Source organism: Octopus bimaculoides, chromosome 16 (genome assembly GCF_046866305.1).
Source record: "Octopus bimaculoides isolate indiv1 chromosome 16, ASM4686630v1, whole genome shotgun sequence".
NCBI lineage: Eukaryota > Metazoa > Mollusca > Cephalopoda > Octopoda > Octopodidae > Octopus > Octopus bimaculoides.
The window spans coordinates 48,423,563-48,443,788 of record NC_142943.1 but is presented as its reverse complement, the minus strand read 5'-3'; the positions used below and the strand labels follow the sequence as shown (position 1 = coordinate 48,443,788).

General features: G+C 35.6%; 1 protein-coding gene across 17 annotated transcripts in view; it reads left to right on the top strand.

The window, feature by feature from the left end:
* LOC106869579 (uncharacterized) overlaps positions 1-18,374 on the top strand; it is a 373,899-nt gene extending 355,525 nt beyond the window's left edge. For 9 of the 17 annotated variants that reach the window (XM_089364759.1, XM_089364762.1, XM_089364758.1 and 6 more), the window contains 4 exons: positions 1,532-6,265; positions 10,007-10,167; positions 14,485-14,597; positions 17,803-18,374. In XM_089364759.1, coding sequence (XP_089220885.1) covers positions 1,532-6,265; positions 10,007-10,167; positions 14,485-14,597; positions 17,803-17,944 — 5,150 coding nt within the window. In that variant the 3' untranslated portion in view covers positions 17,945-18,374. The remainder of the gene's footprint in view (positions 1-1,531; positions 6,266-10,006; positions 10,168-14,484; positions 14,598-17,802) is intronic. The other 8 variants (XM_089364756.1, XM_089364753.1, XM_089364755.1 and 5 more) reach the window with 2 other exon arrangements.
* Positions 18,375-20,226: the final 1,852 nt, after the last annotated feature.

The window sequence follows — 20,226 nt, the reverse complement described above, 5'->3', positions numbered from 1 at the left end:
ACACATCCTCAAAAATATTTAGTATTACAAACACAACACAACACACACACATATAAAACTGAGAGTTTTTCTTTTTCATTTTTTTGCATCTCATCTTTTACTGGTTGTTTGTTTACTTGTGATTAAAGTTGAATCACGATAATTTTTCTTTTAATTAACTCTCTTTAGCTGAAAAAGTATTGTTGTTGTTCTTGTAGATTTCTATAAAGCAGAGTAAAATTGCATTAAAAACTATGTCAATGTAAACATAATAGACTTTTACTTTCTCTTGCTAAACTCCAATGACCAGGCTTGGCTTGAAAAGAAATTTTTAACATTTGTCTCCCCTTTTCTCAGTGCACCTATTTTTTTAATCAGTCTTTCATCTTGATCAGGAATCGTTAATCACTGGGCTACAGATCACTATCAGGCTGTCGATCATTTGGTACCAGGCCTTACCGAAAGAATAACTTGCTATTTTATTGACTCTCACAGACTGCAAGATGTTTTTGAATTATATATGTTTTATACTTGTAAATATATATATATATATATATAGGTGCAGGAGTGGCTGTGTGGTAAGTAACTTGCTTACAAACCACATGGTTCCAGGTTCAGTCCTACTGCATGGCACCATGGGCAAGTGTCTTCCACTATGGCCTCGAGCTGATCAAAGACTTGTGAGTGGATTTGGTGGATGGAAACTGAAGGAAGCCCATCATATATATATATATATATATATATATATATATATATATATATATATATATATATGTGTGTGTGTGTGTATGTTTATGTGTTCATGTTTGTCCCCACACCATTGCTTGGAACCAATGCTGGTGTGTTTACAACCGATAGAATAAGTACTAGGCTTACAAAAATAAGTCCTAGGGTCAATTTGTTCGACTAAAAGCAGTGCCACAGCATGGCCGCAGTCAAAATGTCTGAAACAAATTAAAGAAAAAAAAATAAAAGACTATGTGTGTTTGTGTGTGTGTGTGTGTGTATATTGTGAAGGCACATGGCTTAGTAGTTAGTGTTTTCAGTTCATAATTGTGAAGTCATGAGTTTGATTCCCAATGGCATGTTGTGTCTTTGAGCAAGATACTTTATTTCACATTCCTGCAATTCACTCAACTGACAAAAACGAGTTGTTGTACGGCCTTATTACATTCTGTGTCACACTGAATCTCTCTAAGAGCTACTTTAAGGATACACATGTCTGTAGTGTCTTTTTCAAACACTTGCACATCAATTTCACGAACAGGCTGTTCCATTGGTCGGATCAACTGGAACCCTTATCGTCGTAACCGACAAAGTGCCAGTTTTATATATATGTATTATAAATGTAGTGTTTTGTTACACATGTAACACCCCAGTCTATGCAAAAAAGTTCTTGTGTGAAACCAATCCATGGTTCAAAAAATGGTTGTGGATCCACTGATTTAGAGGACAAAAGTTTCAGCGGCAATTGTTATTGATATTGTTCATTGTCTCTTTTTTTTTCTATGTTCTTCTTCTTGATATTAATGTAATTTTTATTTCATTCCAGATACCAAACCTCGCAAGAGATCAAAGAGTAAAAGTCACCCCAGTCCATATGATGGAATATTAGTGTCTCAACTCTTAGCTGAACGAGACCAACTTAAACTGGCATCGTCTTTAAACTCAACTGTATTAGCTAATAAAACTGCTGGTGTTAACAATATTACTTCTCAGTCATCAACTCCACAACAACCACCTTCTAATCACAATTCTGAAACTGCTCAGCCAACTTCACCTCCAGCTGACATCATTAAATCTCCTGTTTTTATTACGTTACAACAGAACACTAGTGAACAACAGAACGGTAGTGAGCAACAGCCTCTGTTACAGACTGATGCACTAAAAGAGACATGTAAAAAACTGTTTATGTCAGTCGATCAAACTGATGAAGTAGGTTCTCTCAACTGCCATGGTTCAAGTAAATTAGACTTTAGTCCAGATCATACGCATCCAAATAACATTCAAAGTCCAGTTCTTAATCTTCAAAGTCAGTCAGCATTTGCTGCATTAGGCATTCAGCCCAGTCCCCTCACTATCCAAACTGTCTTTCCATCTGATCAGTTTAAGAACCAACTGTTTCTACAACCATCTCCTCTTACACCTCTAACTGCTGGACATCCTGCTTTTACTCCATATCAGAACCAAGCTGGAGCAGCTGCCGCCGCTGCTGCTGCTGCTCTCAACTTCCAACTGTCTGGAAATACAGTTCTCACCACTCCTGCTGGCTTCTATCCTCAGCTCAATCAGACCAATTCCATGCTATTCCACATGCAGACAATTGGAAACCAAAAGTTTGCATCCCCTTTAATAACACAAAATTCTTTGCAAGATGGTATTTATACAGGCAATATCTTGAGTCAGTTGTATTCTCCAGTTAGTGACACGGTAGCATCAGAAACTGTTAAGAACGGTAAGGTAAAAAGAATGCGTTCTAAAAGAGAAAAGAGAAAATACAATAGTATATCAGAACATAAGGGCACATGTAACAAAAAACACAAACTGCTTTCTCAAGCAAGTCCTCCTAGCAAATATATACCGGCTTCATTTATCGACAATCCTGTTGGCTACCTTGCTCAACAGACTGAAATCGTAAATGGCTCTATTGCTTCATCTGCAAGAACGGAACAGTTGGTAGAGCCTGCTCAGGAAGTTCTGGGATCACCACATAAACAAGGAATAACTAACTGGAAAGAACCAAACGGTAACATATGGGTTCACACTGAGCAACAATCTCCTACTTCTGTTTTCAACTCTTCTTCACTTCATCAGAATTCATCAACCAGTTCATGTAAAGCCGTTCTACAAAAAACTTCCAAATCATCTTCTTCACCTTCTGCTGATCATCCAAAAGTATTATCACCAAGGGAAAAAGTATCTCTATCTTCACCTAATTCAAATGAAAAATCTGAAATTCTTACTAAATCTCCTGACACTGTTAAAAACAACTCGTTGTTAAATGCTTCTTTGCTGAACTCCTCTGGTGCAGTGATTAATGCATGTTCTACATCGAGTTCAGTGCCAGGAACTGACAGTTCTTTAGCCATGTCATCTGCAACCACTAAAAGTCCTTCGAAATCAAAAATCAGTTCTGGCTCTGGGAAATCTAGTTCATCTCATCAGAATCATGTGAGTGCAGCAACAACAACACAAAATGCTAACAAAAAGTTAAAACATGTACACAAGTCAAGAACGCGCCCAAACATTCTGTCTAAAGCAACAACAACAACATCAGCATCAGTACCAACAACTGCTGCAAACCCAACAAATAGCACTTGTCAAACATTAGCACAATTTACAATCAGTCCAAACATCAATTCTACATCAAGTATATCACCTAACTGCTTACAACAAATTCTAAATCACAGCGGGGAATTCCCTGCAAGTAATCTTTTATCAGCTGCTGCACGGGCCCAGCTATCACGACCTCCTGCTCCATCCATCAATGTACTTTTGGGGCAGCAGATTATAGGATCACCTCAGATTAATCAGCCCTTGCAATTAAATGTCAACCTTTCTCCTACATCTACTAATTACACTATGCCATCCAGCATTTCAACAACTTCTGCCTCAAAACTGCCCTGTGCAATAGGAACTTGTTTTGGCCTTACTCCTGGACAGAATACACCCTTATTGTTTCAACAGGCTGGAACGTCTGCTAATAATGGAATTACCGGTGGCACTGGACTTTCACACAATCTCACTGCTGCTGCAGCTGCCTTGACCAATTTGCAGCAGAACTCCATCTCAAGTGTGATTGGTCAGTCAACATCTACATCTGCTGCACCATCCCCTGGTACTTTTACTGGTACATTTCAGACGATGCTTTCATCTCCAAATCACAAAGTAACAATACCAACAGTGACCAGCAATCGTAAGGACAGCACTGCACAGACTGTGCCATTGCCAACATCAGATAACACCACAGTGAAGCAAGGAGAATGCCAACAAAGAAATAAAAATTGTTCAAAAGAAAACAGTCCTAATTTCACCAAAGTAGCAATAGAAGACCTGCCTGAGAAATTGTTATCTAGTTTAGATAATAACGTCTTACCAAATATGGCTCAGTGCATCAATCCCCAATTGACAAACCTCGGAGTTAATCTCATGAACAATCAATTTCCTTTTGTTGCTATGAATGCACCGATGCCACCTATGTCCTTACCTATGGTATCAGCTGTAACCAACACCCTAACTCATCTGATTCCTGCTGTTGGTATCTCACAAACATCTCTAAACCATTCTCCCATAATGCAAGTTGTTGGAACCTTAGGTAACCAATCTGGTGCCAACCCACTTCTGATAGCCAGTCCTCTGCCTGTAAATGGCTCCAGTCATCAACAAATAGGAATGCTTCATTCCCAGCTCTCTGACAATCTGACCCCAGATTCCAGTAGCCAGCCCCAGAAACTATTGACAAGTCCACAGGTGCCAACTAGTACAACAGCTTGCATTGTTTCAAACATCAAAGAGAATTCTTCTAACATGTGCCAGTCCGCGTGCATTGCTGACCCTGTTTCTCCTATACAAAATAAATCTGCACCACAGAAGGCCTACTCAGACAGTGCACTTTCTTGTGCAACCAACTGCCCCATCCACACAAAATTATCCAATTGCAACAGAACACCAACTGTAGATAAAACAAGTCCAACTGTTGCAAACAACTTATCTCAGTTTTCAACAGCTCAATTTGTTGTTGTCCCCAACATGCAGATGCCTTTGTTACAAATCCTCGGTACAGGAATACCTGCTGAGTACAATAAAATCAATTTCTCAGCAACTCCATTCTTAAACCCTGCCATGGACCTACCGACACTATTAAGTCCTAATCATGGCAACAGTTTTGAGAACAGCAGCAATATATATAGTTTATCAGCAAACTGGGGGGGTTTAGGAAACACCAATATGTCGGTGCCACTTCAAGCCGTTCACCTACAACAGCAGCTGCTTCACATGAGTCAGTTGAACCAAACTATACAGGGGGAATCCACTTTCTACTTGGATAAAGCAACAGCTGACACACTTACCAACTCTGACACATCAGATAACTTTGAAGAGGTTTGCTCTTTAGTTAGCCCCTGTTTGCAAGAAACTGTTGATACCAATGGTGCTGGTAAATTGGTATGTTTGAGGAAAGTAGAAGATTCTTTAGATGCTGTTACTCCAGATTATAGCAGTATAGATGTCTCGGGAGGACACAGAAACGAATTATCCACAACATTAAAGCCGTCCATGGCTCATCAAAAAGAGCTGACTGATACAGCATCAGTTCCAAATGACATCTCAGAAGATGCGCCAACACCCAGCTCTTCACTTTCTGAAGCATCTTTATCATGTGGCCTTGATAGAAGTTTCCCTGTTAGTATACAGGAGAGGGGAAGCAAGTCTCCATCTCCTGTTTCTTTGCCCTATGATAATAGCTATCAATCCACTAAACATTCATCAGATATGCAAGTGCTCTCTTCTACCCTCTGCTCTTGGAGCAATCATATTTCTGAAAGTGGAACTAATAACTGTGTTAGTCAGATGCAGGAACCTTCTCAAATAACCTTGTTACAATCTTCTGCAGTGGATGGTGCTGTTGTTGAAATGTCAGACAAAAAACAAACTCCACATCATGGTGTGCAATCTAAGAACATTGAAATATCTGACCAAATCGCCAACAGCGAAATCAGGTTTGTACCTACAGACTGCCAAGAATCCAATGAAAATAAAAATTTGGATGATTTAATAAAAAATGGCCCCTCTCATGTATTTATGAAGAATTTTTCCTCAACAGAAGAGGAGGATGACCAAACAACCTGCAGTTATTCAGAAGATTCTCTTTCTAACCGTTCCCCTGAAAATAGCCAGGCTGCAACTCAAAGCTCAGATGAACCTCCGCTTAACAAATTGAATTCTTACAACAATTCTTCAACTCTTAACAATAACCAAGAGTCAGAGAATTGTTTACAGAAATCTAAATTGGATGATGAAAAAACCATCGATGACTTTTGTTTTGATAAAGTCAGCAGTTCTAACGATGCAGTAGTTAAGTCTCCACCAGAAAATCAGATTTCATGTTCTTTGGAAACTGAAAACAAAGTGTTAACTGCTGCTGTTGCTGCTGACAACTACAAACAGAAAGCCATCAATGAGTTTTTCTCAACAACAAAACCCAATTTAGCAACTCATCAAACAGATACTATAGTTCGCCGAGGAATGAAACGGCTTAGAGAACACTGTAGAAATCACATATTTGATGGTAAGACTTTATTATTATTATCATAGTCGTTGTTGTTATTGTTATTGTTATTATTATTATTAAGGTAGTGAGCTGCCAGAATCATTAGCATGCCAGTTAAAATGCTTAGCGGCATTTCATCCATCTTTATGTTCTGAATTCAAATTCTGCTGAGGTCATCTTTGCCTTTCATCCTTTCAATGTTGATGAAATAAGCTCCAGCTGAGCACTGGGGTCGATAAAATTGACTGGCCCCAAGTTGGCAGAATTATTAGCATGTTGGGTAAATTGTTTATCGGCATTGCATTTGTCTTTGTTGTTCTGAATACAAATTCCACTGCGGTGGATTTTGCCTTTCAACCTTTCAGGGTCGATAAAATAAGTACCAGTTGAGTATTGGGGTCAATGTAATCAATTAGTCCCCTCCTCCAAAATTTCAGGTCTTGTGCCTTCAGTAGAAAGGATTATTATTATTATTATTATTTATTGTCTTTGCACAGCTTCTAACGCTGGAGATGTATTACGGTGCCAACTATTCACTACCAGTGAACTAAGGTAACACCCCTTAGTTTTCAAGCACCATCCAGAATATTCAAGCAGTGCTGTTTTCTGCAAGTGCTCCACCCTTATTGCAACCCCTATTTGTTCCTATTATTATTATTATTGTTCAGTAGTTTTATTTTTATAATGTGCTTTCACTTCACTACCGAGCGCAGCTCTGTGTGCCTTGGGTATGTGCTGTGGTGCTCTTATGGTTACTGTATTGAAAGTGTTTTGCGTATTATTATTATTATTATTATTATGGCAGGCTGGCAGAATTGTTAGCATGCCAGACAAAATTCTTAGCAGCATTTTGTCTGTCTTTACATTCTGAGTTCAAATTCCACCGAGGTTGGCTTTGCTTTTCATCCTTTTGTTGTCAATAAAATAAGAGCCAGTTAAGCACTGGAGTCAATATAATTAACTAATCCCCACCCCCAAAATTTCAGCCCTTGTGCTTATAGTAGAAAGTATTATTATTATTATCATTATTATTATTATTATTATTATTATTATTATTATTATTATTATTATTATATGAAAACTCTCAGCTTATTTTACTGGGTATGATGGAAAGTGTCAGCTGTCCACAGCCAGCAGACTAAGGCGACACTTATTTAATGGTCATGCTTCAAGGACCCTGCGAAGAATTTTTGCAGTTCCAAGCAATACTGATTTTTGTAGGTGTTCTACCTTCACACTTGCACCAATCTTTTTCAGCCATGCTGGTAGTTGAGTGCTGATACTTCCAAATTATTGCTGACTCGTCAGACAAAAAAGGCTCAGAGACATTTCTTCGTTCTCTTTATGTTCTAAGTTCAAATTTCACCAAGTCAACTTTGCTGTTTATCTTTTCAAGTTTGATAAAATAAAGTACCTGTTTAAATAAAGTACCTCCCCCTCCTGCAAAATTTCAGGCTTTGTGCCTACAGCAGAAAGAATTATTATTATTATTATTATTATTATTATTATTATTATTATTATTATTTCTATAATTGTTATATTGTTCCTGTTATTGTTGGAGAGAATGCTTTGTTTGTGTATTTAGTTATTATCCCTTTATGTTCAGAACTGAAATTTAACCCTCCTTTTGTTTGTCTTTCTTTGAAGGTTGTTAAAATAAGATGTTCTATGGACAATATAAAAAAAAAAAAGACCTCACAAGCTATTTTGTCCAATGCTCACATTTCTACTAATGGTCTACCTTTAATAACATAGGCACAAGACCAGAAAGTTGGGGGAGGAGGTTAGTCTATTAGATCCCCCCCCCCCCTACCCAGTACTTGAGTTGACCTCTGCAGGATTTGAAACTAGAATATAATGAACTGAAACAGATACAGAAAGGCATTTTATCCAATGCTCTAATGACTCTGCTAATCCACTGCATATTTTTTTATCATCATCATCATCTCTATCATCATCCTCTTTTAACTTTTAATTGCCACATCCATACTCACAAATGCATACACACAGACACACACAGACACACACCAATGCATCACAAAATAAGGGAACCCAGACAAGCAATAGATAAAGAATGTTACACACACATCATACTTGCTTGTACACATGCACTCTATTAACACTGATATTTTCCAATTTATCTCCCTTGTTTTCACTCTTCAACTACTAACCTCACTCTCCAAGATGGTTCTGACTTTGGCAACTTGTGGCTTTTCCGCTTCTTGATTTCTTTTGTCTATCCATTTTCCCTTTCTATTCTTTCCCTTTTTTTTTCTTTATCATTCTTCTTTTTCCATATTTCCTTCTTCTCTTTCATTTCCTTTGTGTCCAAAATGTTAAAAGCATTTTCATCTTATTTTCTTCGTGTTAAACTAATACCCTACTATTTTTTTTTTAATTTCTGTTTTGTTTTTTTTCCCTGTTTTTTTTTTATGCTGTATTATATCCTCCTTCATTATCATCATCATCATCATAATCATCACCATCATGTTAATGTCCACCTTTCCATACTTGCACGAGTCAAACAGAATTCATTAATGCAGGTTTTCTATGGTTAGAGAGAGACCCTTCTTGTCACCAACCCCCATTTGTGTCCATGCAAGATGATATTTCCCTGTCACCAGACATGTTTTCAAGGAAAATTCAGAAAGGAAATGACCATGCAATGTCAAGACCAGGAGACAGTAACAAACACACACTTAATCACTTGGATACTTATCATTGTTTTAATGCCTACTTTTCAATGCTTGCATGGGTCAGATGAAACTTAGTCAAAGCAGATTTCTTGATACCTACACGCTGTTTCTGTTGCCAACCCCAAACTTCTTTCCAACTAAGGAAATATTTCCCTTGTACTTCAAACAACTCAGTGAAATGTTGCAATTAAATGGCATCATTTGGACAACTGGGGACTTTTTGTTTACAAACAGCTATTATCTCTTTTTTTTTTTAACTTGTTTCAGTCATTAGACTGCGTCCATACTGGGGCACTGCCTTGAAGTTTTAGTCAAATGAATTGCCCTTATTTTATTACTTTAAAGCCTGGTACTTATTCTATCAATCTCTTTGCCACAACACTAAGTTAAGGAACATAAACACACAAACACCAGTTGTCGAGAAGTATAGTAAAGGGCAAATGCATGCATATGCACACACACATGACAGGCTTCTTTTAGTTTCCATCTACCAAGTCTGCTCACTAGGCTCAGGTTAGCCCAGAGCTATAGTAGAAGACATTTGCTCGAGGTGCTTTGCAGTGGGACTGAACCCAAGACCACATGGTCGGGAAGCAAGCTTCTTAACCACACAGCCATGCTTGTCTTAAAATAATGATGGGAAAGTGCATGTTGGATATCAATGTGTCTGTAAACAAAAGACAGGGTGGTCATGGCAAGAACAGCTTTAATCATGAGTTTGCTCAGAGAAAACTTGGGACTAAACAAAAACTATCAAAATCTCTTTGGGGGTATTAAGAGTCTGTCTTTAATTTCTTTACCTTTCTGTCTGTCTGTCTGTCTGACTCTCTCTCTCATGCATACAGTCCTTTCTCTCCCCCGCCTCTCTCATGTATACAGTCTTTCTCTCCCTCTCTCTCACTCTTTCTTATTGAAATGATAAAAATAATAATGTCAATGTCTATCAACTCCATACCTCTCTGTTTATATGTTTCTCACTCTGTGAGTGTGTGCATGTGTGTCTCTCTCTCTCTCTTATTGAAATGACAAAACTATTAGTATCACTCTGTCTATCATTTCTTAGATGATGAGGATTCTATGGAAGAGCCTATGATGCCAACATATCCAAGAATTTTCAACACTGGAGATTTGGTATGGGGTCAGATCAGAGGCTTTCCGTCGTGGCCTGGTAAACTCATTAACATTAGTGAGGTGAAGGGAAATCAGAAACCTGAAGCTGGTAAGGTGAGTCACTCAGTTTTTTTTTTTTCTGACCATGCTTTATATATATATATATGTAAGAAAAAGAGATGACAAACGAATAAATGATTATCTTATGAACTTCATTAACTTACACCTGTTTCTGCTATAAGAAAAGGTGTTATTCAGGTACTCATGAACCCATTACACCTTGTAGCAGAGCCCATTGCACTTAGTAACAACTCTGAGCCCACTGCACCTGGTAGCAGATACAGCTGTAAACTAATGAAGTTCATGGGATAATCCTTTATTCCTTTATCATTTCTTTTTCTTATTACCATTCTATACTCAGCCAACATTTCATTCTGAAACAAACGCCTAAAGCTCCACGAGGCTCCAGGAGGGAGCGGTGGCGAACCCAGCTGTACTCTTTCACCACAACATACTCTCACCCTTTCTTCCTGTTTCTGTTGTACCTACCTGTATTTCGAAGGGCCAGCCTTGTCACACTCTGTGTCATGCTGAATCTCCCCAAGAACTACGTTAAGGGTACACGTGTCTGTGGAGTGCTCAGCCACTTGCACGTTAATTTCATGAGCAGGCTGTTCTGTTTATCGGATCAACTGGAACCCTCGACGTCGTAACCAACAGAGTGCCACAATATATATATAAATGTGTGTGTATATGTATGCATGTATATATATATATATATATATATATATATATATATATATATATGCATGTTATATATGTATATATATATGTGTGTGTGTGTGTGTGTGTGTATATATATATATATATACTTGTATATGGTGTGTTATGTGAATTTATGGAAAGGTATCCCATAAAACCCAACAAATTTAAAAATAAATAAATATATATATATATATATATATATATATATATATATAAATGTATGTATATGTATGCACACGTCCACAATGTCAGTGTGTCATAACATAGTGACTGTGTCATAGCAGAAATTACATGGAGGCCATTTTGACATTAACTTGTTTTTAACTCATTATTTATTAATGTGATATATTTTGACTGAGGAGTGACAGAGGTAGGGATGGAAGGAGGCCTGTAAGGCTTTGAGGGTGGGGGTGGGGGAGATTGTGATTCACTTTTGTAATAATAATAATAATAATAATAATAACAACCCAGCTGCTTGATTAAATAACATGTCACATAGTTAACCATTTCTTAATTCTCTGTTAGCTGTATTGATGTTCTCTGCATCACAGTCAATTGGTTTTCACTTCAGACATCAACCACCACCACCACCACCACCACCACCACGTGCACACATTGTTAGACAAATGAAACATACTATTCCATAGTCTTTCACTGCCTTGTTTTCTCTAGAATTCTTCAAATTTAGCTGCTATAATGATTTCAGGAGTGTTATTTTAATGTCTGTTATGTTTTGGTTAAAATTCTTTCTTTCCTTTCTTCTTGTTTCAACTTTAATTCCCTAGTTCCAATATTCTTTTTTTTTTTCCTTTCCGACAAGGTTTCTGCTTTCTCCCAAGTCAACTTACCACATATTTTTTTCTTTGCATTTTGAAAATTTTACAACTATTTTAGGTGGTTTCTTTTAGCTTTTTTACTTTCCCCCTCCTTGTGTTTTTTCATTTTATTTGGATTCTCTTTAAATTCGTTCTTTTTTTTTTTGCATGCAATTTAAAAAGCAAAAATAAAAAAAAAACAAGGCAAAATAAAACAGGAAAAAAAAAAAATTCAGTCTGGATTTTTTCCAATTGTCACGCCCAAATTGAATTCTCATGTCTTCACCGTTCTTAACCAATGTAGTAAATTTCTGCCAACAGCTAAACTGCTCCATGGTAGCTAGACTGAAGAAAACTATTGATCTGGTCTTTGGCTATTTCCGGCCAACACACTGCTGACTGTTCATTAATACACGCATTCAAATAGAAGCAGTTGTAACATTAGAGCCTGTGACAGCTAATATTAATGATTTCTCCAACCATTCATTCTATTCAATGCTTGTCAACTAGCAAAATTTTAATACATTTTGACCTTGTCATTTACTGCACAACTCACTTCAGTTTTCTATGTACATCACAATCATTTCTGTTGTGCATATATATATATATAGCATGGAAAGCGGACGTTAAACGATTAAACGATATATATATATATATATATATATATATATATATATATATATATATATATATATATATATATATATATATATATATATATATATATATATATATATATATATATATATATATATATATATATATATATATATATGTGTGTGTGTGTATATATATATGTATATATACATGCACACACATACTTAAGTATGTACATACATATATTTGTATGTATATTAGCTATCACTATTTAGCTTCCCAAGTCTTACGACTAACGATGAATTGCTTGCTATTATTATTATTATTATTATTATTATTATTATTATTATTATTATTATTATTATTAAGGCAGTGAGTTGGTAGACTAGTTAGCACTCCTATCAAATGCTTCATGGCATTTCATCCGTCTTTACATTCTGAGTTCAAATTCCGCCAAGGTCAAATTTGCCTTTCATCCTTTCAGGGTTGATGAATTAAGTACCAGTGAAACACTGGGGGTCAGTGTAAGTGACTATCCACCTCCCCAATATTTCAGACCTTGTGCCTATAATAGAAAGGATTATTATTATTATTGAGACCTATTGAGTCAAGTAAGTCAAAATCAAAATCAAATCAAATCACAATCAAATGGAAATTGTAGTTGTGGCTGATGCCAGTTCCGCCTGACTTGCTCCCATGCTGGTGGCACACAATAAACACCATTCATGCATGGATTGTTGCCAGTGCTGCCTGACTGGCTCCCACGTCATTGGCATGTAAAAAGCACCATCCGAACATGGCCAATGCCAGTGCTGCCTGACATGTAAAAAGCGCCCGCAACACTCTAGGAGTGGTTGGCATTAGGAAGAGCATCCAGCTGTAGAAACACTGCCAGATCAGATTGGAGACTTGTGCGGCCTCCTGGCTTGCCAGTCCCCAATCAAACTGTCCAACCCATGCCAGCATGGAAAACAGACGTTAAACGATGATGATGATGATTATTATCATTATTATTATTATTATTATTATTATTATTATTATCATAATTATTATTATTATCATAATTATTATTATCATCATCATTATTATTATTATCATTATTATTATCATTATTATTATTATTATTATTATTATTATTATTCTCATTATCATCATCATCATTATTATCATCATCATTATTATCATTATCATTATTATTATTATTATTATTATTATTAAGGTAGCAAGCTAAGCTGTTAGTGTGCTGGACAAAATATTTAGTTGTATTTGTTCCGTCTTTACATTCTGAGTTCGGATTCTGCCAAGGTCAGCTTTGCTTTTCACCAGTGAAATTTTGGGGGTCGACGTAATCAGCTAATCCCCCTCCCCTAAAATTTCAGGTCTTGTGCCTGTAACAGAAAGGATTATTATGATTATTGTTATTAAGGTGGTGAGCTGGCAGAATCATTAGCATGCTGGAGGAAATGTTTAGTGGTATTTCACTTGTCGCTACGTTCTGAGTTCAAATTCCGACGAGGTCGACTTTGCTTCGCATTCTTTCAGGGTCAATGAAGTAACTACCAGATGAATATCAGGATCAATGTAATTGACTCATTCCTTCCCCCAAAAAATTACTGTCCTTGCGGCAAAATTTGAAACTATTATTATTATTATTATTATTATTTACTCTTACTCTTTTACTCTTTTACTTGTTTCAGTCATTTGACTGTGGCCATGCTGGAGCACCACCTTTAGTCGAGCAAATCGACCCCAGAGCTTATTCTTTGGAAGACTAGTACTTATTCTATCGGTCTCTTTTGCCAAACCGCTAAGTTACGGGGACGTAAACACACCAGCCTCGGTTGTCAAGCGAAGTTGGAGGGACAAACACAGACACACAAACAAACACACACACACACACACACATACACATATATATATATATACATATATACGACGAGCTTCTTTCAGTTTCCGTCTTCCAAATCCACTCACAAGGCTTTGGTCGGCCCGAGGCTATAGAAGAAGACACTTGCCCAAGGTGCCACACAGTGGGAATGAACCCGGAACCATGTGGTTGGTAAGCAAGCTACTTACCACACAGCCACTCCTGCACCTGCGCCTATTTATCTATCTATTTATCTATTTATTTATTTATTATTTCAGGCTTCAGGCCTACAGCAGAAATAATTAATTATTCGTTTACTAATCCTTTGATTAATTAATTAGTTAAGCAATGTCTTTATTAATTAATTTATCATGTTATATTTTTCAGCTTTGGGTGGAATGGTTTGGTGATCATACTTTTACTCAGGTTGAACCAGAAAAACTGAAGACTTTGTCAGAAGGTTTAGAAGCACATCACCGTGCACGGAAAAAATATAGAAAGTATGTATTTTTATCTTTCGTCTTTAATCTTTTACTGGTTTCAGTCATTAGACTGCGGTCATGCTGGGGTACCACCTTGAAGAATTTTAGTCGAATAAAACAACCCCAGTCATTATTCTTTTAAGCCTGGTATTTATTTTATCATTGTCTTTTTGCTGAACCACTAAGTTATGGGGACATAAGCACACCAATGCCAGTTTGTCAAGTGTTGGCGGGGGAACAAACAAACACACACCACACACACACACACACATACACAAGTGAAGGCATATGATGGGTCAGTGGTTAGAGTGGTGGGCTTACAATCGTGAGGTTGTGAGTTCAATTCCCAGACAAGGCTGTGTGTTGTATTCTTGAGCAAGACACTCTACTTCATGTTGCTTCACTTCACTCGACTGTAACAAGTTGTGACATCACTGGTGTCACAAGCTGTATCGGCCTTTTTGCCTTTCTCTTGGATAACATCTGTGACATGGAGATGGGGGGGGGGCTGTTATGCACGGGCAACTACTGGTCTTGCATAAACAACCTTGCCTGGACTTGTGCCTCGGAGGGGAACTAGCCTCAGTCCCATTGTCATCAGTACTGTTACCACCACCATCACTACCACTCATCAAACCCATCATCATCATCATCATCATCATCATCATCATCATCATCATCATCATCATCATCATCATCATCATCACCACCACCACCACCACCACCATCCATCATCTCCATCATTATTACTACCGCCATCATCATCATCAACATCATCATAACCACCACCATTATCATCATCAGCATCATCATCACTATTACCATGAATATTATTTAATCCACAAAACCCAGTGGTGTATGTACTTAGGGTCCAATATTCCAATTGTTTATCCAATCAGCCATTTTGTCTCTACTCTGTCATCATCATCATCATCATCATCACCACCAAGATCATCGTCAGCATCAGCAATATCTACATCGTCATCATCATCATCATTAGCATTGTTGTTGTTGTTATTAACATTTAAACTTCCATTCCCCTCGCATGCATCTCCCCTCCCTCTGTGCTGGAAAAAAATTGGATTGACCAATTAACCTCATTTTTTGTTGTTGTCGTCATCATCATCATCATCACCATCAGCAGCAGCAGCAATAATTTAATATTTCCATGTAAGCATGAATAGACAATGCATCCAATTTATCTGTGTGTGTGTGTGTGAGAGAGAGAGAGAGAGAGAGAGAGAGAGAGAGAGAGAGAGAGAGAAGCTATATAAGTGAGATTAAGGTCTCATAAGATAACTGGTGTTGAGGGGAGTGGTGTCAGTGATGAGATAGGGATGGCAGTCATCATCATCACTCATTAATACAATGTGTAGTAAGATTAAGAGAGTATATTTTCACATCAGACTGATATAATAATAATAATAATAGCAGCAGTCGTAGTAGTAGTGAGGTTATTGTATAAAGCGCTCAGGTGCACTATAAACTGCATTGATATACATGTATATATATATATATGAATGATAAATAAATAGGTACTTTTTTGTCAAGAGACATACATAAAATAGAATAAAAGAAAGAAAAGAAACCTGCTTTTCGGAAATATTATGGAAGTAGAACCTGCTCAGGGCAATTGCAGGGATTGAGTGTGTGTGTGTGTATACACATACACACACACACACATACACACTGCTGGCACCAAAACTGTAAAACTAATAATACAGTTACATTTCGACAATATAGTATCATTATTATTATTATGGCGGTGAGCTGGCAGAATCGTTAGTTCGCCGAGCAAAATACTCAGCAGTATTTCGTCTGCCGCTATGTTCTGAGTTCAAATTCCACTAAGGTTGACTTTTCCTTTCAGCCTTTTGGGTTCGATAAATTGAGAACCAGTTGCATACTGGGGTCGATCTACTTGATTGGCTCCCTCCCCCCAAAATTTCAGGCCCTGTGCCTATAGTAGAAAAAATTTTTATTATTATTATTATTATTATTATTATTATTATTGTCATTATTATTATTATTATTACAATGAATGTGTACATTATCCTGTAATCCATGTCCACCTTGTACACATTTTACATGTTTCTTTCTTTATCCATCATTGATTAAAGTGTGGTAGTAAGAGGGGACAGTTGCTTACTTCTATCTGTTTCTGTATGTGTGTGTGTGTGTGTGTGTTATTAGTGATAGAAGCATTATTAGTTCAAAACAGCATTCTATATTACATACTTAATGCAGGTACACTGTTGAAAGCCTGGAAAGTGAGGTATTCATCTCAAGAAAACATTCTGTATAGATGTACAGCATTAAAAAGCACAGAAATATATCAGTAGCAAGCATAAAATATCCAGCAGAAGTGTTGGAATAGATAAATATGTATTTCTGCTTTATTGAGCATCATCAATAGCAAGCATCCAAGAAAAACCACATGCTAAGATAAATTTAGCATCTACTGATATAGAAAAGTAGTTATTAGCATATCATTGGTATTGCTATTAGCCAACAGGTTGGGTGAAAATTTGTTATTAGCAATGGAAGCAGTATTAGTCCAAAATAGCATTCTGTATAGCGTACTTAACACAGATATACTGCTGAAAGCCTAGAAACTGCAGAATCTGTCTCAAGAAAGCATCTCTTATGGACATATGGTGTTAAAAAACACAGAAATTTATTAGTTGTAGATGAAGAGTCTGGCAGTGTTGATAGAATTGCTAAATACATTTTTCTGCTTCTTTGTGTGTGTGTGTGTGTGTGTACACAAACATCATCACCATCTTACTGCACACAATGCTGCACCAGAAATCGCTGCCACTCATTAGCTTCAATTCCATTCTGTACATCTGTGCCAGTAACATTAATGTATTGATTGTTGAGTGGTCTTTGTCTTCTATTTGGGTGAGGAAATCCCCAAAATATAGCATCTAATATGATTTGTTGCTCACCACAATAGCAATGGCTAGCAAAACCTCTTCTGCATTGAGCAGTAATACTAGAGATGGGTGGAATGTGTCCTTGAAATTTCCTCTTTGATCTTGTGTTCCTGTCTCTTAATTTTCTGCTTAAATAGTATAAATTGTTTTTTTTACATTTGTTTTTCTAATTCTTGAATAATAAATGTTTACTGACATGTTTTTTTCTTCTTTTTTCTTTCTCCCTCTTCCCTCTCTCTTTCTCTCATCCTCTTTTGCCTCCATTCTCCCCACCTGTATCTCAGAGGGAGGAAAATGAACTCTCATTTAGAAGCTGCTATTCAGGAAGCAATGATGGAATTGGATCATCAAAATGTTTCTGAAGCAGATGGGAAAAACTTTCCAGTTAATAAAGGAAGAGCAGTGAAGAAACGGAAAACTCGGTGATGTTGAATTGCAAATTACAGCACTACTGTGATAAAAATGCTTATCAGAAGCAGGAGCTACACCCCTGGTGGCTATTTTCGTTGTTTGTTTTTGTTTTTTTTTTCCATCTTTATATATTTTTTTGTAAATGTGAGCAAGGCCCCCTCACACTGTATAGACTTGGTTATAAGCAAATACAGGGGGTTAAATAAAAAAAAAAAATGAAAAAAAAAAAAAGAAAAGATGGTGTGGAAAACCATTTGAAACTTTTATGGTAAAAGAAGTGACTGTGAACAATGGTATAGTTCTTTTATTTAGCATTATTATTCTACCGAAAGGCCACATGTTTACAAAAAAAAAATATATTATTAAAAAAAAGTAAAGATCTATTGTTATTATAGAGATGAACTCAGTTCTGTGTACTGGATCATAACTTGCTTGTTACTTTTTCTCTCTTTGTTTATTTGTTTGTTCTTTTTTTTTTTTTGGTCTGCCACCCCATTCCCAACCACCACCACCACCTCCACAAAAAAAAAATTCATTATTGTTCTATATCACTTTTTTTTTTTTTTTGGAATCTCCTTCATTCTTTGGGCTCTTTTTTTTTTACCATTTCAAAATCTGTGACTACACCTCCCCCATCCCTTTCCTTAAATAAGGAACCAAAAAAAAAACAAAATTCTCTATATCTGCCACCCTTACACTTCCTCTTCTCCTTCTCCTCCTTCTCCCTCCTACAAAAATTTTTATTACAGGAGAGTATATTAGTTCTCTAGAGAGGCTGTGATTTTCCTCAAATCTACCTCTTAAAATGCATTAGAAGACATGACTATATCGGAAAAGTCAGTTTGAAAAAGTATTTCCTTAATTATAGCAAAATTAACAATAAACTCATTCATATATATACATATACATATGTATATATGTACATATATATATATATGTGTGTATATATATGTGTGCATATATATGTGTGTATATATAAATTATATTCATACATATGTATATATGTACATATATATATATATGTATGTATATGAAAGAGAGAGAGAGAGAGATTGTATTAAAAATATTTATACATATACCTTATATATATATATATATATATATATATATATATATATATACACACACACACACACACACACACATAAATTGTATATATATATTGATATATACATACACATATATTGTGTGTGTATGTATGTATATATATATATATGTGTGTGTGTGTGTATATATATATATATATATATATGCATGTATATATATATATATATATATATATATATATATATATATATATATATATATATATATATATATATATATATATATATATATATATCACTTGCTGAAAGTTATCCTAGAGGGAAACAATTCATTCATTGATACTGTCATCATATTTAAGCTACGTTTACTATGGACAAGGGAGGCAATTGGGCAATATTTAACTTGGTAGCTGGTGAAGAACTCCACACAAAAATATCAGGCATTTTAATTCTTTCTTTGTTTTTAGCCAGACTATATTGTTTTTCTCTTTAATACAACAATTGTAATCTTGTTGAGATTTATTTATTTTAGTTTTTATTTAAATTATATTACTTTCTATATAATAATAATGAGCTTATTGTAACTAGTGCACAGATGCACTACAATATTACAATATTATCATAAAATTATTACAATATATCTTGTTGCATATAATTATTAGAATAATATGTAATATTTATTAAATATTAATATGACATTTTCTTCAATATATGATCGTCTCATAAAAATATATTATTCCTTTTTTTATTCTATATATATACATATATACACATGTGTATGTATATATATATATATATATACATACACACACATACACAGATATATATATGTATGTGTATATATATATATATATATATATATATATACTTACACTCTCAAGATTTCAGTCTAAAATTATCTTTTTAAATTTTCTTGCACATTTAAAAAAAAATTATTCTTTTTCTCATTCCACACAATTTTTTTCTTCTTTTCACACTTCAAAAGCTAAGTTTCACAGTTACATAAATTTTTACCTATTACTTCCATAAATTTTACCCTTACAAATTACATATCAAAATGCCATAAATTTAAAATTAAAATTAATGATTTCTTCACTGCGTTATATATCCGGACTATATCAAAAACTAAATTTTCAAGAAAAGGAAAAAAAGGGAAAGGACAGAAAAAACTTTTTTTTTTTTAAATGCAAATACAAATTGTTGTTCTTTATATAATTAAAAAAAAATTATGCCTTGTAGAAATGGTAAAAA